General features: G+C 53.1%; 1 protein-coding gene across 3 annotated transcripts in view; it reads right to left on the bottom strand.

Moving 5' to 3' along the window:
• The window catches only part of LMF1 (lipase maturation factor 1), a 107856-nt gene that overhangs the window by 71435 nt on the left and 12836 nt on the right, over window positions 1–23585 (bottom strand). For 2 of the 3 annotated variants that reach the window (XM_055241269.1, XM_055241270.2), the window contains exons 2-3: window positions 21825–22134; window positions 5939–5949 (exon numbers count right to left, since the gene is read on the bottom strand). In XM_055241269.1, the coding sequence (XP_055097244.1) occupies window positions 5939–5949; window positions 21825–22134 (321 nt within the window). Of the gene's footprint in view, window positions 1–5938; window positions 5950–21824; window positions 22135–23585 lie in introns of those variants that run through there. The other variant, XM_055241272.2, reaches the window with a different exon arrangement.

Here is a 23585-nt window from a genome sequence, read left to right as displayed (position 1 = left end):
CCCAGTGTCTGGGGCCCTGCACACGCCCGGCGGCACCTGGCCTGTGCGGGGACAGCCTAGAAAGCAGACCTGAGAGGTGGGGAAGTTTCCCCCTTGGCAAGAGCACGGCAGCAAAACCCAGGAGGGGCCTGGTGTGCTTGGAAAGCCTCCGAATGTAGCAACAAACAATCGAATTCCAGCACAACCTGCAATGAAACCCGGGCCGCAGCCCCACACAGGCCCCCGACGCTGGGACAGCCCGCCCGTCCCGCCTCCGCGGCTCACACAGGAGCGCCCGTTGCCGCTGAGATTCATTCCTCACACCCGCTACGTGGACGTGCCCCCACAGCCTCCACGTGTTTTCAGCGTAACCACAATCCAATCCCAATGAGACCCAGGCCGCCTGTGTGTCGGTGCTGACACCTGGCCCAGCATGGAGGAAGGCCCCAGGTCAGCTAGCACTGGCCTTCCAGAAGATGAGGATAAACCAACCATTCATTAACGAAGCTTCTTACTCCAAGGACCCCAAATTCCCTCAGGCCCTGACCTGTCCAACTCTCACCTGGATGGGACTGTAGTAAGAAACAGAACCCACTTCCTACAAAGAAATATCCTGGGAAGGTGGAGACTTCCAGAACACTTCCCTGGGTCCTGGGACCCTCACTCCTCTGCACGCCCCCAGCTGACACCCTCACTTCACTACCCTGAGGGAGCAGGGGGGCAAAGGCCTCTAGCCCCTCCCCACAGGCAGTCACCATCAACAGCCTGGTCCCCTGCACGAGCCCATCCCCACACCCCACGAGCCTCTCCCCACATCCCCATGAGCCCATCCCACACCCCCAAGAGCCCGCCCCACGCCCCCACGGGCCCACCCCATGCCCCCACGAGCCCATCCCCACACCCCCATTGGGCCCAGTGGTGCAAGATGGGGGTAGGATCGCCTGGAGGTAGACACCTGTACACACCCAAGTCCATCAGGCTAAGATCACAAAGAAATTACAAAACGATTTTGAGAGCCTAAAACACTCCAAAGGCCTTGGGAACCTGTTGGTCTTCCTCTGGGACTCTATCTGGGCACAAAGACCCTGCAAAATGGCCCAGGAGCTGAGCCGGAGGAAGCCCTGCCCTGCCCTGGTGCCTGTGGCCTCTGCCCCCTCCTCACACAAGGCTGCCCCGATTCTAGAACCCCTCACCACGAGTGTCTCCTTCCCCTGGTCACATCTCAGTAGCCAGTGGGGTCACAATGCTGTCCCATCCCGTGCCTGAAAGCCCAGCCGTCCCTCCCAGCTGCCCCAGGCCTGGGAGGGGCCAGAAAGCGTCTCCAGAAGCACTGGGGACAGGCCCTGGTCTCAGTCCCAGAACAACGGCTGTGACCTTTGCTGTTTCAACCTCACCAAACTCTGCAGATGGGAGCCCCTTCCCAGAGCCTGCTCTCCATACAGAACCAGGTGCTAGGCATGGCGCCCCATGGGGGACGGGGACCACGCTGGAGGACAGGGTCCACAGTCGGGGGATGGGGCCAAGCTGGGGGTCAGGCCCACACTTGGGGGACGGTGCATTGTCGGGAGGGTGCCAGCAAAGGCAGTCTGGTCCTGGAGGGAAAGCAGGCCGCCCCACAGAGCCCCGCCACCCGCTGCTGCGGGTCCTCTCGGGTTCCTGCATCCTTTCCAATGCGCAAGGGCGGCTGGAGGCTTGAGAGACCCCCAGATCCAGGCTCACTGAATATCAAAAGGTGCACTCGCTGCAGGGCAGCAGGAAGCGGCTGCACTCAGGGCTGCGGAATTCATTACCATCAGGCTCCTTCTTTGAAGTGAATGTTACCAAACTCAGCAGCCCTCAAAGCTCTGTTCTATCTAAACTCCAGCAGAAACACAGACGGCAGAATGGGGTTTAACAAATATTGTGGTTTTCCTGCGTCCTGGAAAGCACGGCCCTGACGAACGCAGCTTCATCCTGTTCAGCAGTCACGTCCGTCTGAACGGGGGTGCAGGGCCCTGGGACACAGAGCCCGGGACAGCAGCGGTCGCGTCCGTCTGAACGGGGACGCAGGGCCCAGGACAGCAGCAGGCGAGCTCACTGGAGGGGCTCTTACAACAGTAGAGAGATGTAAACGGAGACCCAAAGACCAGCCTGGGCAGCACAGTGGGACCCCGTCTCGACAACAAGTTAAACGTTAACTGGCCGTGGCAGTGCGCCTGTAGTCCCAGCTGGTCGGGAGGCTGACGGGGGAGGATCGCCTGAGCCCGGGATGTCGAGCAGCTGAGATTGCACCACTGCACTCCAGCCTGGGTGACAGAGCAAGACCCTGCCTTGAAAAGAAAAGAAACGTAAACATTCTGTGGAGGGTGTGGTCATCCTGAGAAAAAGGAAGACACCAGGGACGGGCCTGTGCACACTCCCCGGCCAGCGGCCGTTCACTAACAGCAGCTGTGTGTATTTCAGGCGGGTCCCGCTCATGCCCACAGCATTGTGAGAGCACGTCCCGGGGAGCCCACGCTGAGCCGGGAGCCCTCAGAAGACAGGGTTTGCTGCTGGTGAAATGTTAGGATCTTTGACTGGCAGCCTCTGCAGACTGCTGGGCTGAGAATGGTCTGGGGCCGGGCGCAATGGCTCAGGCCTGTAATCCCAGCACTTTGGGAGGCTGAGGCGAGCGGGTTACGTGAGGTCAGGAGTTGGAGACCAGCCTGGCCAACACTGTGAAACGCCGTCTCTACTAAAAATACAAAAATTAGCCGGGCGTGGTGGCGGGCGCCTGTAATCCCAGCTACTCGGGAGGCTGGGGCAGGAGAATCTCTTGAACCCAGGAGGCGGAGCTTGCAGTGAGCCAAGACCGTGGCACTGCTCTCCAGCCTGGGCGACAGAGCAACACTCCGTCTCAAAAAAAAAAAAAAAGTCTGGGACCCCCCAGTGGGGAAGCCACAGCTACACGCAGCCACGGAGGTGCAGCCAACGCAACCAAGGACCACAGCTTTTTATTTCATTTAGTTTTAATTAATTTTAGAAATACATGTGCCCAGTGGCCGGGCTGGGTGGGGGCCCTGGAAGCCTGGCCCACCTGGAGCTGGCTGGCTGCTGCCTGGGGGCACGCACTGCCCGAGGATGCTGCTTTGCGAGCTGCAGGGTCCCAGTGACCGACCCCGCGCCGCCCCTGAGCCACTTGACCTCCACTAAAGCCCATTGGGCAAAATGAAGACAAGGAATGTCACTGAGACGGACACAGAAGCACACGCGGCTCGGATGAGATGAGGAACGGTCACTGAGATGGACACAGAAGCACACGCAGGGCGGACGAGATGAAGAACACATGCACAAACTGCGTTCTCCCAGGCCGTCCCGAACGAGGCCACAGGAAAGGAGCCTCCCCAGAGTTCTCAGATCAGGAAGCCTGACCTTCCAGTACCTTTGGTCTAGCTGTTCTGAGGTCCAGCACCCGGCGTCATACCTCAGTAACTGGCAGCTCTATGTTCTCCAAGATCAGGGAAGGGAAGACAGTTCAAAGACGCATGGCTGCTCAGAAGGCAGGGAGAGTACTGCCGAAGCTACTATGAGTCTTCTGAATTTCTGCGCGACAGTCCAAAGGGACGTGCTGAGCCGCTGCAGGGTCAGACACAACATGAAACTCAGGCTCACAAGGGCTCTCAGGCAGAAAACATTAACATTAATGAGTCGATGATTCACTTCTGAGTCCCTACAATTACCACCTGCTACCAAAGAATCAGTTAGAATGTGTGACGCTCACCTGAAAACACCCAGGGAGATGCAAACGCAGAAGACAGACTTCCCTCGGCTGAGGGCGCAAGCACAGCCCTGATGGGGCCACATAGGCTCCCGTCCCACCCCCCATGCAGACCCCGTTGCTTTTGCTCCAGCAAGTGGCTGGGGGCACGGGAGGCTGGCTCCAGTGTCACCGGCCTCTCACCGGCCCCTCGACTGCCTCTGCCGCTCCAGAACTGCCTCTGGGAGTCCACTGCCCCAGGCGCTTCCCCCACACCCTACTTCGAGGAGAGCCTGTGTTCCCCAGGAGGCCTCACAGGCGAGGGCACGGGGAGGGTGGGCTCAAGACCCTCCCATCCTCAGCGATGGGTCCTGTGGCCTCGGTGCTGAGACAGGGCAGCACCGTGGCCTCGCAGGCCCATCTCTCACAGGGAACACACAAGCTTCAGCCGCGGCTCCCCGAGCCTGCCCCGGCCCGCCCGCTCACGGCCCTGGCGGTGCTGACCCTCTGACCTGCGCACTGGGCTCTTGGCTCACGGACTCGATTTTGCGATCACTGCTCAGAGTTCCCCACAACAGACAGCAGGGACTTCTCCTGCTAGACACAGGTGTCAGGACCTAAATGCTTCCCTCCTCATGAGAACTGCGAAAGAATAATACTGTTGTAATTGTATGATTTTAATTTTTAAAATTGTTTTTGTGGTGATAGGGTCTTGCTATGTTGCCCAGACTGGTCTGGAATTCCTGGGCTCAAGCAATCCTGCTTCAGCCCCCAAACTGTTAAGATTATAGGCATGAGCTACTGCACCCAGCCTGTTGTAATTTTAAATAAATAAAATTTACTAAGAAAAGATTTGTTTATCTAAATGTTGAAGAATGTAGTTTTCTCTGTGGGCATTTTGATACTGAATGCATCCTGGCGCACTCCGGGAGAGGCCAGGGACTCAGGCCGTCGCACACGCTTCCTCACGTCTACTTGCTCCCACACTGGTGAGCACTCTGCTCCCTTGATGCAGCCATAGGACTGGCAGGCCCAAAACCAGCTGGTTCCAACCAGGCTGTGTCAGATTTGCAAACGGAAAAGGAATTCCTGAAATAATTCTTTGCTTCTTGCTTTAAGAAAAACACGGAAACAACAAACAGATGCGAGCACGCAGAGCCGCACGCCCTGATGGTGCACCCCGAGCCAGGTGGCACCCAGCAGCCAGAAAACCTATGAGTGACAGTGGCCCAAGGTGGCCTGGTCATCTGCAATTACAGGAACCTACCTTTCAAGGTGATTAAAATCAGGAATAAGGTTCCTTTGTATTTACATTTTAACAGATTCTGATGCTCTTCCTTTGATTCGATCCAAATTTCCAGCATCACTGGTACTCAATATTGAAGGAATGAAAATATGTGAGGAATAAAAGCATGAAGAAAGTGACCTCTACCACAAGGACACAGGCCCTGAGGCCTGAGACTGTGAAGGGGGCAGGCAAAGATCCACACCCTGCTCTCCTGGGAAAGGCGCCGAGAGCCAGAGAGGTCAGGGCAGAGACAACCTGAGTGCGAGGCCCAGGCCAGGGCCTTTACCAGCAAAGACCGGCCCTTCCGCCTGCGCCCTGAGGTCAGGGAGAAAGGCAGGCGTGGAGTGTGGTCATCCTTCCCAAGGTCCTGGAGTCAGGTCCGCTTACCAAGCCACCGTGAGTCCCATGACATTCCGGAGGCCTCCGGGCCCAATGGAGGTCACATCCACTGTCCTCCTGGCCCTGTCCTATCCACTGGGTGGCTGCCCTCTTCCCACCCTCCAGTATTGACTGCGTTGTGTGGGATGGGGAAGACCTCCGGTCCCCTCCACCAAACAAAGCACAAGCCAAAGTGCCCGCCAGCGTGAGCGCCGTGAGCACCGTGAACCTTCTCTATGCCGAGGGGCACACAGCCTTGAGCGTCCACGGGGGATGGGCCTGTGGGTGCTTTCCCTCTGCCCCAGGGAAGCGGTGGTAATCACACCTGTGAGATGCCCACAATCATGCATGCGGCCATCCATCTCTAGGTGCCCGGGGCCTGGAAGCCCAGGAGCTCCCACATCCAGAGAGGAGGCACGGATCAGATCACAAGCGCCCACCAGTGCCATCCGTGCATACTGGGAAGGCTGATGGCAGAGGCTACGGAACGGGAGAGGCCAGGAAAAGTGCGTGAAGATACATACCAAACACACAACGCTCAACTCTCGCAGAGCTTTCTCTAAATGCATCTCACTTACCGAAAGAGTACCTGAAAAACAAAAGAAGAAACGAGTATTAACACTGGCTTATTTCAACCAACAACCCACTGTTTCCCCACTGAGTGAAGCCCACCCTGGCGCCCAGCACGGTGTGGGGTCAGGGAAGCCCTGCCAGGAGGACCTGCCCGCTGGGCATTAGGGGAACAGGAGCCCCTCTCCACAGCTTACACACAGGCAGGCAGGCCCAGAACAGGTAACCAAAACATATTCCAAGATACACCTACTAAGTACCCACAGAAATTAAAAAATACGTATTTTGCGAATGAGTGAATTAATACTTATTTTTTTGCAGCATCAATTAAATGCCACGGAAAATGTCATACTCTGGAATCTGAAAATTTAAGGACATCACATGACCTCAAGCACAGATCATTAGAAAAGGGATCTTTAATGAAAGGAATTGGTGGGAAAGGCCTGTGTCTTTACTATTGAATCACAACCAAAAGGGGCTTCAGTGATGCTGTGACCCGCTTCTCACCCTCAGACAGCAGAGCCGTGGGCAAGCAGCACGCATGTCTAGAGGAGGCAGGAGAGCTGCGGGCAAGCAGCACCAACGCATCCCACACCTGCCTCAGCCTCTGGCCTCTCTAACCCCACCCCACCTCACAGCAAGACCTACCCTTGGCTCTAGAAGAAACCCCCTCTGCCACCTATGGTCCCGCAAGAGGCGGGCAGGATGCACAAATGCCCACGTGAGGAGCCCACGTGAGGAGCCCTGCCTCAGGTGCTCAGTGCCACACCCGATGCAGAAGGCACAGCATGTGGTTTGTGGACATGAAATGTACGGAAGAGGCTGGTCCACAGACACAGGAGGTAGATTGCCAGGTTTATTCTGGGGTTGATCAAATTTTTTTTTTTTTGAGACACGGTCTCATTCTATCACCCAGGTTGGAGTGCAGTGGTGCATAAGCTCACTACAACCTCAACCTCCTGGGCTGAAGCAATCCTCCCGCCTCAGCCTCCCAAGTTGCTGGGACCACAGGTGTACACCATGATGCCCCACTAATTTTTGTATTTTCTGTAGAGGTTTTGCCATGCTGTCGTGGCAGGTGTCAAACTCCTAGACTCAGGTGATCCTCCTGCCTCCGCCTCCCCAAGTGCTGGGATGACAGGTGTGAACTGCCCCAGCCAGAATGTTTTAAACTTGGTGCTGATGGCTTCAGAGTCCATCAATATGTACATTGATTTGTACACTTTATATCAGGGTTGTCCAATCTTTTGGTTTCTGTGGGCCACAATGGAAGAAGAAAAATTGTCTTGGGCCACACATAAAATATACTAACACTAGTGACAGCTGATGAGCTAAAAAAAAAAAAAAAACTCAACGTTTTAAGAAAGTTTATGAATTTGTGTTGGGCCTCATTCAAAGCCATCCTGAGCCGCGTGTGGACAAGCGCTTTAAATGCAGTTTTATGGTATGTGAATTACATCTCACTAAAGACATTAAGAAGCAACGTTGCCTAATGAAATCGACAGGAATGAAAGGCTACAGGGTGTGGGACGGCCCTCAGGGCCCACTGCCCATCCCAGGGCTCCCTACACCATCCAACCTTTAAATATGTCTGTGATTTTCCACCTTGACATTACAATAAAAGCACAGCAAGGGCCATGACAAACGACATCTGAGCCGTGGGGGAGGTGGGCGGGGACAGAGCACTGGAGGGCTCATTCTTCAATCGCATCAGGTGTGTGGCTGCCCCAGTGGCTCTGATATCTTTTTAAATCATCCCTTACCCGGTAGAGATCCACACTTTTTATAGGTAACAGAGTACGAAGTCTAGATTTGCTTTTCACTCCAGAGGAAGGAGGCTGCGAGGGAGAGAGGGCACCCCGTGGGCTGAGGAAGGAGGCTAGGAGAGGGGTCACCCTGTGGGCCGAGGAAGGAGGCTGGGAGAGAGGGCACCCCGTGGGCTGAGGAATGAGGCTGAGAGAGAGAGGGGGCACCCCATGGGCTGAGGAAGGAGGCTGGGAGGTAGAGGGAGCACCCCATGGGCTGAGGAAGGAGGCTGGGAGAGAGAGGGGGCACCCCATGGGCTGAGGAAGGAGGCTAGGAGAGGGGACACCCTGTGGGCTGAGGAAGGAGGCTGGGAGAGAGGGCACCCCGTAGGCTGAGGAAGGAAGCCGGGAGAGAGAGGGGGCACCCCGTGGGCTGAGGAAGGAGGCTGGGAGGGAGAGAGGGCACCCCGTGGGCTGAGGAAGGAGGCTGGGAGGGAGAGAGGGCACCCCGTGGGCTGAGGAAGGAGGCTGGGAGGGAGAGAGGGCACCCTGTGGGCTGCAGACTGCACTCCCTGCCCCCCTTTCCATGACCAAAATCTTCCAAGCAGCCGCTGTACACATTGGCTAATGCTAGAAATAAATTTACCCCCAAAATGTTCCCAATACACAACCTTAGTTGAATGGAGAAAGGAAAAGGAGCTGATTTTTTAAATCCATAGAGAATAAAAGCTTTGCTCTTTTATTAGCCAGGTGTGGTGGTGCACGCCTGTAGTCCCAGTGACTTTGGGGCCGAGGCTGGAAGATGGCTTAAGCCCACGAGTTCCAGGCTGCAGTGAGCCAAGATCGCGCTACTGTTGCACTCCAGCCTGGGTGACAGGGCAGGAGATCCTAGCTAAAAAGACGCAGCCTCACGCTTTTATCAGAAGGGACCAAGGCCTGAAAGAGTTTCAGTGACTCAGGGCCACCAAAATACAAGCGTTGTGTGGAGAACGGGTAAGTCCAGATGCAGCTGCCTTCACATCGGCTGAGGGTGTTTGAAAATGCATTCTTCTGTCACTTCACCTGCTTTGAATTTTGAATTTCAAGGCTGCCTGATAAAAGATTCTTTAAATAGCAGGTTTTAGCTAAGGTAATGACATGAAAAACTAAAACGTCTTATTACTTTCATAGCTTTTATTATATTTTCAACAGTTGGAACTCACGTTAGAAGATACCGACTCCATGGAGTTCTTCTGGGGTTTGTTCTGCTGTTTTATTCTTTAAAGAAACTCAAGTCCTTCCTTGGGCAGCGGGATGTAGATTTTGCTTTTGGATGGTCGGGGTTAACGTGCTCCCTCTGACTGCCTAGTGAGGTCAGGAACCTGCTCCCCTGTGAGCCCCCACACCTGACTGACAGGCCACTGGGGTCTCTGTTGACTGACAGGCTGCTGGGGTCCCTGTTGACTGACAGGCCACTGGGGTCTCTGTTGACTGACAGGCCGCTGGGGTCCCTGTTGACTGACAGACTGACAGGCCGTTGGGGTATCTGTGCTAGGGAGGCAGCAAGATCCCCGATGCCCTGCATATGCTGCACACGGCCCCAGCACAGGCCTTGCCCCTTGCACTTGAAGGGGGCTCCCGTTTCTATAGGAAGCCTTTGATTTAAAAGCACATTTGGTTCCAGCTACTTATCATATGTAAAAAGGCTTCATGTATAAATATTTGTTAAATTTTATGCTCCCCATTTTGGGGCAGGCTAGTTGTAAATTTGTAAGAAATCTACTTTCTGGCCTAGCACAAAGAACTCTGCTGGAGGCCTAGCTAGAGTGTGTAGCAGGAACTTAATCATGAACCATGTTCTCCTGAACCACGCCCGGGTTCCCGACTTGTGTCTGCAGCTGATCACATCATCAGCTGTGTCCTCCTGAACCACGCCAGGGTTCCTGACTTGTGTCTGCAGCTGATCATATCATCAAGACTGAAGTCTTTGTCATGTGGTGAAGGCCAAACATGTGGATTTATTTACAGAAGTTACCAAAAAAATACCACAAGAGGAGCGCCTTTGGGTGAGAGCAGCTGCGGGCCTTCCGTGTCTACCCGCCTCACAGGAGAGGGGGTGGAGCACCCACCAGACCACCGTGCCTCCCACCCAGTCACGGGATGGGGTGCCAGCTAGCACTGGCAAGGCCAGGAGCTGGGTCCCGCTGTGCAGGGCCATGGCCTGCCTGGCACAGGAAAGCGCTAGACTGAACGGGGGCTTGTGGGGACGGCAGGGACAGGGCTGGACAGTGGCTTGCAGGGACAGGGCTGGATGGCAGCTCGTGGGGACAGCAGGGACGGGGCTGGATGGCAGCTCGCGGGGACGGCAGGGACGGGGCTGGATGGCGGCTCGCGGGGACGGCAGGGATGGGGCTGGACCACACATACCAGGTCGGCAGCGCCAGTGAGGCAACTGGTTCACTGAAGACACGACCACTGCCACCCTAATGTTTAAGTTCATACAACAGAAAAAATAAAATGGTAATAACAAGAGGTGTCTTTGCAAACATCTGTCGCCTGTTGCCACTTACTGGAGCTGCCAAGAGGAAGTCCAGGTCCCAGGGCTGTTGGGAGGACCCGGGCTTTGAAGCCAGGCAGCGCAGGGAGCACCAAGTGTATGCGCAGCTCCCACGGACAGATGGACGGATAGACAGACGAAGCGATGGATGGACGATGCTCCCATTACTGTGCGAAAACCGACCTCAGAGTACGTGTTCCATTCACTACAGGTGAGCAGTTTAAAACGGGATGTAAATAGCCCTTGAAAGTGTAAGGAAAAAGTGCTGGAGGCCGTTTCAACGAAGCACCAAAGGCGGCAATGAAAATGGGGAAAGATGGGCAGACTGGACACAAGAGGAACCCTGTGCGGAAAGCAAAGTCCGTGCATACAGAATGGGATGCGGCCAAGGGGTTACACCTTCCACGTGCATTTACCCTCCTGGATAGCAGGGCCCCTTACAGATGGATAAACAAAGAACATTCACACCAAAGGGGAACGGCAAGGGCAAAACACAAATCCCCAGAGAAACAACAAGAGCAAAACCGAGAAAAATAACTTGGCAGAGAAATGTGTATTTAAATAACATCATTTTCACTTATAAACTCTCAGTGGTTTTTCGGAAATGGGATGTTCTCAGTAGGGAACAGGACAACAGCACGCTGCCCCCACCGTGAGCACGAACCCTGGGTGCAGGCTGGCGGCACCCGTCCACCACGCACACCCTGACCCAGCAGCCCACCTCAGGAGCTTAGTTCACCCAGTAAGTCACAGCCCTGCAAAATATCCCTGTGCCACAAAGCTGGCCACTGAGGCACCACTTCCAGCAATAAAAATCAGGAACAACCACCGACGTGCCGGCCGGTGGGCTTGGCGCAACGAGCAAACACACGTAACAGACTACCCTGTGGCCACCACACGTGCCGCCAAGTAGCAGAGCGCATGGCATCTGAGGCACTGACCGGTGCATTGCTGAGACTGCCGGCACCAGGCCTCGACCCTGCTGCCTCTGCAGCGACCTGGACCACTCTCCACACGGCCTCTGCCTCTGTCAGGAGCAGTACATGCTGACCAAAGCTGCTCTAAGACGACGTCGGCGAGATGGGAAGATACTTGTGATTTGATGGGAAGTAAAAAAAGTTGTTATTTCCAATATTGTCATAAGGACTAGGTAATGAAAATTGTTTAAGAATTAAGCAAATAGACAAGGAATAAAACAGGATGTGCAGTCTGAGCCCATTTTTGTTAGAGAGAAGCGGGGGCAGTGGGCTAAAAGGAGGCCCCCAGAAAGACTGGTCCACATTTAATTCCTGAACCCTGTCTTATTTGGAAAAGGGGTCTCTGTGGAGGTAATTAAGGATCTCAAGGTGAGGGCCTCCTGGACTATCTGATCACAGGCATCCTTATCAGAGAGAGGTACCAGGAACTCTGAGACAGACCAAAGAGGAGGAGGAAAAGCGGCAGGGACCTGATTATGTGTTCACAAGCCAGGGATGCCTGGAGCCTCCAGGGGCTGGAAGAGATGAGGAAGGACCCTCCCGTAGAGACTGGGGGGAACCTGCCCTGCTGACACCCTGATTTCGGACTTCTGGTCTCAAGAACTGTGGGAGAGTATATGTTTCTTGTTTGAAGCCTCCCCACGTGGTCACTGTCATGGCTGCAGAATGCCACCGTGCGTCTCTCACGGGGCCATGGGAAGTGGTATGGACATATCTCCATTCCCCGTTGACCACCTCAAAGCACAGGCTCACCTACCAGAGACCAGCATCATGGAGGACAAGGCAGGTGGTGTGGGAGGGTCCTCCCCACAGGCAGCATCCTGCCCAGGACGACGACCACAGGAAACAGCTGGCAAACCCCAAAGAGGAACACCGTTTATTTAAAGGAACGCATAACTTTAAAATATCAGTGTCATAAAAGATGGACGTCCCAGAAGAGACCGGACAACTAAACCCAACGCCGAACCCTACTCTGGAAAGTAAATGCTGTAAAGATTATTCTTAGGTCAGATGACAAACTGGAAAATGAGCGGGAGATGCGGTCCCAGAACGGCAACCGTGTTAAACCCACTGCAGCTGATCCCTGCGGGAATGAAAAGAACACTCTTCTTAGGAAACACACCCGGAAGTACTGCAGGGTAAAGGGGGTTCATCAATTATGTCAAAGTGGCTGATAGTACCGTTCTGATCTTCTACGTCCTCTTTTTTTTTGTTTGTTTAGTTGTTCTTTCAATTATTGAAAGAGTGATTGATGTTAAAATCTCCAAACAGAATTGTGAATTTGTGTATTTCTTCCTGGAGTTCTGCAATTTTTGCTTCATATATTGTGAGGTTCAGTATGTGGTACCTTTATGTCTTTGTGATCAACTAACTCTTTTATTACCACAAAATGTCTCTGTACACCTCTGGTAATACTCCGTGTCTTGAACTTTACTTTGTCTAAAGTTAATACAGCCACTCTAGCTATCCAGTACATTTATGTAGTCTATCCTTCTTTATCTTTATCCTTCCTCTTTCAACTCATTTGTACCTTTATATTTAAAGCATAGCTCTTGAAAACTGCATATACTTGATACTTGATTTTTTTAAATTGATTTTTTTTTTGAGACAGAGTCTCACTCTGTTGCCCAGGCTGGAGTGCAGTGGCTCACTGCAACCTCTGCCTCCTGGGTTCAAGTGACTCTCCCTGCCTCAGCCTTCCAAGTGGCTGGGACTACAGGCATGCGCCACCATGTCTGTGTAATTTTTGTATTTTTAGTAGAGACGAGGTTTTGTCATGTTGGCCAGGCTGGTCTTGAACTCCTGATGATCTCAGGTGATCCACCCACCTTGGCCTCCCAAAGTGCTGGGATTACAGGTGTGAGCCACCGTGCCTTGTCTGATTCTAAATCTCTGTCTTTTACCTGGAAGATTTAGTCACTTACATTTAATGTAATCATTGATATGGCTGATTGGTTATTTTTTGTTTTCAGAGTCTCACCTGGTTTTTCGTCCTGTTCCTCTGTTCCTGCCTTTTTACTGGAAGCAAATATGTTTAATACTCCATTTCAATCACTCAGTGGGCTCCTCAGCTACATATCTTTGCACTACTTTTAGGGATTGCCCTAAGGCCAACAATAGGTATCTCATCTACTCACAACAGACCTGGGATTAGTATTTCCCCGCTTCATGTAGAATTTAGAGAGCCAGTGACGTTACAGATTCAGGAAGGATCCCCTCCCTCCTTTGCACTGATGTGTATATTACAGTATTACAGTTTTTGCCTTAGTTGTGTCTATATTTTTTTAAATGAAGAAAAAAAGAAATAGAGAACATTTCATATTTTCCTACCTTTACCATTTCCAGTGGATTTTACTCCTTTCTATAGATGACTTTCTGCCTAGCAATAATTCCTCCAGCCTGAAGATATTCCTTTAACATTTCTTGTAGTGTCTGCTGGCAAAGCCTTCTCTCAGTTTTCCGTTATCTGAAAATGTCTTTATTTTGCTTTCGTTTTTGAAGGATATTGTCACTGGATAGAACTCTGGGTTGACAATCGTTTTTCTTTAGAACTCTAAAGATGCTAGTCCATCATCCTATGGCCTCCAGTGGTTATAAGAAGCCAGACATATTTGAATCTTTATTCTCTGAGTGTAACGTCTTTTTTTTTCCAGGTGTTATCTTTGTCTTTGGTGTTCGGTAGTTTGACTACAATGTGCCCAGACAAGGTTTTCTCTTACTTCTACTGCTTAGAGTGTGCTGAGCTTCTTGGATTTACACATTTACATCATTCAGCTATTATTTCTTTAAATACTTTTTATGCCCCATTCTCTGTGTCCTCTCTCTGTGGGGCTCCAATCACATGTATGTTAGACCATCTGGTGCTATATGCCCCATTCTCTGTGTCCTCTCTCTATGGGGCTCCAATCACATGTATGTTAGACCACCTGGTGCTATATGCCGCATTCTCTGTGTCCTCTCTCTGTGGGGCTCTAATCACATGTATGTTAGACCACCTGGTGCTATATGCCCCATTCTCTGTGTCCTCTCTCTGTGGGGCTCCAATCACATGAATGTTAGACCATCTGGTGCTATATGCCCCATTCTCTGTGTCTTCTCTCTATGAGGCTCCAATCACATGTATGTTAGATCACCTGGTGCTAATATGCCCCATTCTCTGTGTCTTCTCTCTGCGGGTCTCCAATCACATGTATGTTAGACCACCTGGTGCTATATGCCCCATTCTCTGTGTCCTCTCTCTGTGGGGCTCCAATCACAGGTATGTTAGACCACCTGGTGCTATCCCACATGTCACTGAAGCTCTGCTCATTTCAATCTTTTTTCTGTTTGTTCTTTAGCTTGGATAATTTCTACAGATTTCTCTTAAAATTCATTGAGGCTATCTTCTACCCATCTCCAACCTGTTATTAAGCCCATACAACAGATTTTTCAGTACAGATACTGTGCTTTTCAGTTCTAAAATGTCCAATTGGCTCTTCTTTAAAGATTCAGAGTCTCGGCTGGGTGCGGTGGCTCACGCCTGTAATCCCAGCATTTTGGGAGGCCGAGGCAGACGGATCACGAGGTCAGGAGATCGAGACCATCCTGGCTAACATGGTGAAACCCTGTCTCTACTAAAAATACAAAAAATTAGCCGGGTGTGGTGGTGGGCGCCTGTAGTCCCAGCTACTTGGGAGGCTGAGGCAGGAGAATGGCGTGAACCTGGGAGGTGGAGCTTGCAGTGAGCCGAGATCGCGCCACTGCACTCCAGCCTGGGTGACAGAGCGAGACTCCATCTCAAAAAAAAAAAAAAAAAAAAAAAGATTCAGAGTCTTTGCTAAATTTCCAGTGTGTTCATTCATTAAGACCGCTGCTAGGCTGGGTGTGGTAGCTCATGCCTGTAATCCCAGCACTTTGGGAGGCCGAGGCAGGCAGATCACCTGAGGTCAGGAGTTTGAGACCAGCCTGGCCAACAATGCTGAAACCCCATTTCTATTAAAAATACAAAAATTAGCTGTGTGTGGTGGCGCACACCTATAATCCCAGCTATTTGGGAGGCTGAAGCAGGAAAATCGTTTGAACTTGGGAGGTGGAGGTTGCAGTGAGCCAAGATCTCACCACTGCACTCCAGCCTGGGGGACAGAATGAGACTCTGTCTCAAAAAAAAAAAAAAAAAAAAGAAAAAGAGGAATACTTCTCTTGAGTCCTGGTGTGTATCTGTAATGTAATGGCTGCCTCAAATCCTCTTTTCTACTTGTGGTATCTTGGCTATCACAGTCAGTTTCTCGTGACCCTTTTTTGTTTCCTGTATAGGGATCCTATTTTCCTGTTTCTTTACCTGTGTAGTAGTTTCTGATTCTAGTTGACATTATAAAAGATCTTAACATCATCGAGAGGTTAATTTTGTCTGCTTCCTTTGGAGAGTGAATGAGTCTGTCTGGTAAGCAGTTGAGCTACTGGAGGATGAACTTGGTCTTTCCAAAAGCTCGATTAGGGTCAGTCTAGAGCAGCCCTTTTCTAGGGCGAAAGGAACCCTCCTCCTAAGATGTGGCTTTTCTGGGGGCATGGGCTGAGTGCCTGGGGTCTTACACAAGTCACCTCCGGACCGGCTGATGGGGAGGCTTGCCTCCCAGCACTGTGGGACCCTCAGACTCACCACTAAGGTCACCACTCCCTACCTGCCACTTTCCACTAACCCTCAAAGACTCTACCTGCCACTTTCCACCAACCCTCAGAGACTCTCACTCTCCATGTTCACAGCTTAGAACACACCCAAAGACTTAGGGGAACCCATGTAGCTTTCTGTGGTGATGTCTCTGTTAGCTCCTTTACTCTGGTGCCTTGCCGCACAAATGCAAGCTGCCCTCAACTCTGATCCCTGCCTCCTGAGCTTGGAGACGCCTTGTGTTCTGCTGGGTGCCCTAGCTGCGGTGTACAAGGTGCTCAGGCAGAAGGCCGGGGCCACCAAGGCCACCCTGTATGTATCTCCTTTCCGGGGACAGCAGTCCTGGGCACCTGTGCCCTCTGGTATTTCACTTGCTGACAGTTTCATAGTGGGGAGGCTTGTCCTGCACCTGCCACTCTGCCATGGACGGGCATGGAGGCCATGAAGACAAATCTCTTATTTGAAAGTATTGTTTCAATGTGAGACATCCTCTCCCTCAAACTGCCCCTGCCAGACTTGCCCTGTCTACGGCCCCTCCTTGCTGCCTGCTGAAGTCTCGCCTTGTCTACGGCCCTAGTGCCCTAAACACCCCATCTCGTCTCAAGTGTCATCCCTGCCCCTTTGGTGCACCCTGATGATTATGGGACGTACTCTTTGGAGTCAAAGAAATACATATCTCTTGTTAGGTTAAAAAAAACAGGGGGCTGGGCACCGTGGCTCACGCCTGTAATCCCAGCACTTTGGGAGGCCAAGGCGGGTGGATCATTGGAGGTCAGGAGTTCGAGACCAGCCTGGCCAACATGGTGAAACCGCATCTCTACTAAAAGTACAAAAATTGGCCAGGTGTGGTGGCAGGTGCCTGTAATCCCAGCTACTTGGGAGGCTAAGGTGGGAGAATCGCTTCAACCCAGGAAGTGGAGGCTGCAGTGACCTGAGTTCGCATCACTGCACTCCTCCAGCCTGGGTGACAAGAGCGAGACTCCATTTCAAAAAAAACAAAAGGGAAAATATTTGGCTGGGCACGGTGGCTCATGCCTGTAATCCTAGCACTTTGGGAGGCTGAGATAGGAGTATTGAACTTTGAGCCCAGGAGTTCAAGACCAGCATGGGAAACATAGTGAGACATCCATCTCTACAAAAAAAAAAAATATTAGCCAGGTGTGGTGCTGGGCGCCTGTAGTCCCAGCTATTTGGGAAGCTGAGCAGGGAGGATTGCTTGAGCCGAGGAGGTTGAGGCAGTGGGCTGCAGATAACCACAGTCTGGGTGACAGAGCAAGAGCCTGTCTCAAAAAAAAAAGTTCAGCTGGCACTGGGTCAGAGTTAAAAAATTAAAAAAAAGAAAAAATATGTGTTTAAATTGTGAAAGAGATTTAGGTTAAGAATGGAAAGGGTCACAATCTATTTGGATAACTAGAAGGCCTCGGCAGAAAGGGTCGGGAATCTATTTGGAGAAGTAAAAGGCATTGGCAGAAAGGGTCGGGAATCTATTTGGAGAAGTAGAAGGTCTCAGCAGAGAGGGTCGGGAAACACACATTACATGGCTTTAAGGAATCCACTCACCTCTAGGAAATGAAGTAAGTCACGGTTCACACACCACAGCTACTGTGGAAAAAAGCTCTGGACGCAGGACACTGGGTTACCAAGTCCCTGCAGGACCAGAAAAGCCTCAGTACAACGTGCAAAGACAGACTGTTCTCCCCCTGGCGTCCAGCTGCCTGAAATGTTTCTCTTGTTATGCAGCAATGATAGGAAACCCTCTAGAAACAGCTGACATGGACACAGAGCTCACCCCAAAACAAGCTAATGGTGGACACAGAGCTCACCAAGAAGTCAATGCAGAGTCTCGGAGCCGGCTTCAGCTGTGGTTATCTGCAAATGACTCATGGGACATGGGAGTTCTTTCGCCTTTGAAGTGGACCTGCGACCACAGGCCAGCCAGGGAGGGCGAGGTGCGGCGGCTGCCAGCCCCATGTGCCGCGGCAGCCGCGAAGGGGAGGGGACAGCTGGGTGGCAGCGGATGAAGCCACTCGTGTGCTTTCCGCATTCACTGTATTGTTGCAAATCCCAGAAACCTCAGATCCCAACTCTGCCATTACAGCTCCAACCAGGAGGGGAAGACGGAAGGAAGCGCTTCTCCTGGCAAATCCTAGAGAGGAGGAGGACAAGCCTCTGCAGAAGGCACCCACGGCCATGCTGTCCCGTAGCCTCCTATCCAGGGCAGGGTGTCCTCTAGAGCAACTGATCCAAGGCCAGAAGAGGCCTTTTACGGTGTGAGGCCCGGACAGTCCTGGTCTTCCTGCTGAGGCTATGGCAGACTTTTAGAGCAGACTGGAAAGGTGAGCACTCACATGCCCCTCCGTGGGAGTTCCCGTGTACAGGTACGCTGTTCGGAAAGCGGGCTTAACAGAGAACGTTCACAGGTCCAACCTCAAGCCAAACAACATGGGCTCAGTCACCTACACGGTCCATGCCCTGCTGTGGCTTCCTCTGCCTCTCAAGGGACCTCACGTGCCCTGGTGGGCCTGAACAAGCTGAAGTCAGGGCGCCCCCTCCTCAGTGTCCACGGTGCCAAGCAGGGGCTCAGTAAGTATCCGCCAGCTGTGTAAATGACCCGAGTGATGACAACTGTGCCAGCAGACACACACAGGCTCCCACATGAGAGAGGATCAGCAGACACACACAGGCTCCCACATGAGAGACGATCAGCAGACACACACGGGCTCCCACATGAGAGACGCTCACCCACCTGCCAGGCTCTGGAGACTAATCCCCATCTAGCCAGGAAGGTAACTCTGTTGTTTCAGAGGTCAGCTCACAGGCAGGAACCGAGTGCTACACAGGAGTCAGATATCGCAGACAAAGACACCCAGCACACAGCAACAGGGTCCGGCTTTTCCCATGCCATTTGGAAGGAGGATACCACCATGGCCCGGCTGACAGAAGAGACGCCCAGGGTGGGCTCTCTTGAGTGCCTGGCCTTGTGTGGCAACCGCCACCCCTCCCACCACGGGGTCCCTGCACCTTGTGAAATGAAGAGGACGTCACTTTTACCATCAAATATGTCTACGCCTTGTCAAATCCCTTCCCATGTGTTAATACAGAGACAGAGGCTGCAGCCCAGCCAGGGAGGGCCCCAGCCACCCAGTTGGGGCTACGCAGGGGCAGGTGGTGGAAAAGGTATTGCAGGTACTTGTGGAACCTCCTTACGTTGAAGTCCTGGAGCCCAAACATGCTGTTCATGGCAGTGAGAAATGGAGCACCGAGGGCAGTGTCCCTGGGCGCTGGCGGCCTCCCAGCATCCTGTCCAGCCCTGGCGCTGCTCTTAGCACTCTTTGAAGTGGAGCCGCCATCCCTCCTGCCCAGGAAGGAAGCTCCAAGGGCAGCTCCCTCCACAGGAAGAAGGACCCCTGAGGTGTCCTGCCTTTGGTCCAAGTTTCTGGAGAGGATCTTTCCTTCCTTCTGGGGTCGAGACTGGGGAAGGGATGGCAGTGCTGAGGAGCAGCAAAGCAGCCCGCAGGGCCACCGCCAAAGCCAAGCGCGGACGACAGAGTCAGCCAACGACAGAGTCAGCCAACGTTTTGGAAAAGCTGAAGTGAAGCGACTTCAGATACTGCAGCAGATGCTGTGCTCAGGGCTCCAGCGTCCTGCAAGGCTGCGTGGCTTTATGTAACACGAAGGCCAGCTCTGAGCAGAGTCAGAATCCTCTCTTAGATCACTTAGAGTTTTATGCAACAATTATTAAGCTATGGCTCTCTCTGTCATAAATGTTGCCAAACCCCCAGATGTTTAAATTTCTAGACCAAGAAGACAGACCCCCAAAGTACCAAAACAAAAATGTGCAAGTCCACGCTGCCACAAGCCACACTCAGGTGAACGATAAATGGGGAGCAGAGAGACGCCTCCCACGCAGGTGGGCTCATGACTCCTGCAGCCCCTGGAGGCGGGCGGAACCTCAGGCGGAACCTCACTCCTCCAGTGAAGGCTGCAGAGTGACGTCCTCACCAAGAGCGTGCGGTGAAGGGAGAAAAAGCCGCTTCACCATCCAGACACCCAACAAGCATGGCCCCCACCAGGCCACCGTCAGCAGAGACGGCTCATGTGAATGTGATGTGCGGGGGAGGTGTGTCACAGGATCTGAGGCTTCGGGGGCAAACCACAAACAGCCACATGCATTGCACGTGGCCTCAGCCCAGCAGACTCCCGTGAGAGCGCCTGACCCCAGCACACCACTTCAGCCTGTGCTGACAGCTCATGGGCGCCTCAGCAAAGTCAGGCCTGTATGCGTGGAGGGGCCTTGGGGCGGAGCCACGTCGTGCGTGCCCAAGGCATCCCCAGGCCTCCTGTCCTACCCTGGTGACACTGTCTGACCTGCGTGTTGAATGAGGTGATGCACTCAAGTGTAGCTGAGACCTGAGGAAACACCAGCAACTGGACCTGGCAGTGGTAACCACCCCAGCAACAGCCACACAGTGGGGACCCCCCTACAGGTGCCCACCCCAGCATAGCCACACAGTGGGGAACCCCCCCATAGGTGCCCACCCCAGCACAGCCACACAGTGGGGACCCCTCCATAGGTGCCCACTCCAGCACAGCTACACAGTGGGGACCCACTCCCTTACAGGTGCCCACCCCAGCAAAGCCACACAGTGGGGACCCCCCTTACAAGTGCCTACCCCAGCACAGCCACAAAGTGGGGACACCTCCCCACAGGTGCCACGATGCCAGCTGTGGCCCTCCCTGCATGAGCCTGCTGGGCCTGGGCTGTGCCACCAAGCCCACATCACAGCAACCCGAGCCTCCGACCAGGGAACACCGGAGCCACAGGAGCTGTGCTGGAGGCAGAGCATTCAGGCTCCCGGAAGCACACGTGGCCCCAGACACACCAACCTCAACTCAGCCGCCCTGACCAGGATGGGAAACACAGGCTCCACAGCCCAAGGCTGCGCCCTGCCTGCGCCAACTCACCACCCCAGCCTTCCATCCTGGGACAGGGTCCTGGTTCCGACCACTCAGCCCTGAGCCAGCTGCCTCCTGTCTCCCGTCCAAGAAAGGCACAAGAGCCATCCTCAGTCTCCACGCAAAGCCCAGCTCTCCCATCAAGGGTGGAACCAAGCTGGGCACGCAGGAACCAGCGCATCCCCAGCCTCCTACACGTCCACACAGACACGGACCCCACACCAGCCTCCTACATGTCCACACAGACATGGACCCCAAACCAGCCTCCTGCACATCCACACACTCACCCCAAACCAGCTTCCTACACGTCCACACAGACACACACCACAAACCAGCTTCCTACACGTCCACACAGACACACACCCCAAACCAGCTTCCTACACGTCCACACAGACACACACCCCAAACCAGCTTCCTACACGTCCACACAGACACTCACCCCGAACCAGCTTCCTGCACGTCCACACAGACACGGACCCCACACCAGCCTCCTACACGTCCACACAGACACGGACCCCAAACCAGCCTCCTACACGTCCACACAGACACGGACCCCAAACCAGCCTCCTACACGTCCACACAGACACAGACCCCACACCAGCCTCCTACACGTCCACACAGACACCCACCCCACACCAGCCTCCTACACATCCACACAGACACGGACCCCACACCAGCCTCCTACATGTCCACACAGACACGGACCCCAAACCAGCCTCCTACACGTCCACAGAGACACCGACCCACTGCTTCTGCCTCCCTTTCCCCATCCCTCTGGCTCCAGTAAGCTGGCAACACAGTCCTTTAAGTAAGGACGAGCTACTGCAAAGAGGTGGGGTTTTAATCCTGAAGATGAGTGGCTGCTGTGGCTGGTGCACTGGCCGCTCTGCCATGGCCTAAGTAAAATGACGATACCCTCCTGAATGAATTCAAGACGAATGCTCGTCCAGTCTTTCCAAGTGCCAGGAGACCCGCGGGGTGTGTGCTGAGTGACAGCAAGCCCTGAGCTCCGACCGCCCCATTCCTCCTACTCACCAGACTTGGCCCACATTGACCAGGGACATGTAGAGGCCCCACAGGGCAGCCATGAGAAGCATGTTGGCGCAGCCCGTGATCAGGACGAAAGACGAGATGCCCAGTCCCAGAAGAGCCAGCAAGTCCAGGTTGGAGTTCATGTCTGACCAGTCCATCAGCCAGAGGATGGTGGGCATGTAGCTGAAGACTTCCCAGCTCGTCCTGTCCTGGAAGTACTGCTGGAAGTTCTTCAGGAACACTCTGCAGGGAAGCAGCCCCCTGTCACCGATCAGCTGCTTGTTCTGATGGAAAGCCACCAGGAATGCCACGACTGGAAGAAAAAGAAGACAAAACAAGCGTGATTAGGAACAAACCACATGTGGACACCGTGGGCGCAGCTCAGATTGCGGGGCGAGGCAGGCGGGAAGGCGAGGCAGAGCCTAGCCCACGGTTTGGGGTCCAAACCCCAGACTCAGGAGTCTGAGTACTTTCTCAAGATCTTGGGGGAAACATTGGAAAAGCCAAGCTGCAGCAGACGCAGTGTGTGCATACATGCACACACGGAAGCAAACCAGACACTTGTATATAAAATGCGTGCCTGCAGCAGACGCAGTGTGTGTATACACGCATACACATCTAAGCAAACTGGACACCTGTATATAAAATGCGTGCCTGCAGCAGACACAGTGTGTATATACGTGCATATACATAGAAGTAAACTAGACACGTGTATATAAATTGCATGCCTGCAGCAGACACAGTGTGTGTACACACGCATACACATAGAAGTAAACTAGACGTGTGTATATAAATCGTGTGCCTGGCTACACACAGACAGCCAGCTGACCACCCGGATTGCACTCAGCGTTCACCATTATGGCGCCCACCCACAACGGCACTGTCATATCCACAGGTCTCCGAGTTCACGTCTCATGGCGCCCACCCCACAACAGCACTCTCACATCCTCTGGATGTCAGTATTTGTAGAACACTGAATGTTTACCCAGAGATGCTGACAGACGAGAGAACCACATTCCCGTGTGTAAATGTGAAGAATGAAAAAGTAGGTTAAAAGTAAAAAAGATATACCATGCAAATGTGAATCAAAAGAAAGCTGGATCTAATTCACTATGGCTGAAAAAAATTAAAAATAAAAAATGTAAACAAAAGAAAGCTGAAGTGGCTCTATTAACATTATAAAAAGTAGATTTAAGGGCCGGGCACGGTGGCTCACGCCTGTAATCCCAGCACTTTGGGAGGCCAAGGCAGGCGGATCACCTGAGGTCAGGAATTTGAGACCAGCCTGGGCAACATGGAAAAACCCCGTCTCTACTAAAAATACAAAAATTAGCTGGGCGTTATGGTGCATGCCTGTAATCCCAGCTACTCAGGAGGCTGAGGCAGGAGAATGGCTTGAACCTGGGAGGCGGAGGTTGCAGTGAGCCGAGATTGTGTCACTGCACTCCAGCCTGGGAGACAAGAGCAAAACTCCATCTCAAAAAAAAAAAAAAAAAAAAAAAAAAAAAGTAGATTTAAGGGCCGGGCACGGTGGCTCATGCCTGTAATTCCAGCACTTTGGGAAGCTGAGGCGGGTGGATCACCTGAGGTCAGGAGTTTGAGACCAGCCTGGCCAATATGGCAAAACCCTGTCTCTACTTAAAAAATACAAAAATTAGTCGGATGTGGTGGTGCACCCCAGTAGTCCCACCCACTTGGGAGGCTGAGGCAGGAGAATCACTTGAACCCGGGAGGCTGCAGTGAGCCGAGATGGTGCCATTGCAC

Source organism: Symphalangus syndactylus, chromosome 14 (genome assembly GCF_028878055.3).
Source record: "Symphalangus syndactylus isolate Jambi chromosome 14, NHGRI_mSymSyn1-v2.1_pri, whole genome shotgun sequence".
Classification (NCBI taxonomy): domain Eukaryota; kingdom Metazoa; phylum Chordata; class Mammalia; order Primates; family Hylobatidae; genus Symphalangus; species Symphalangus syndactylus.
This window is presented reverse-complemented; position numbering and strand designations above follow the sequence as displayed.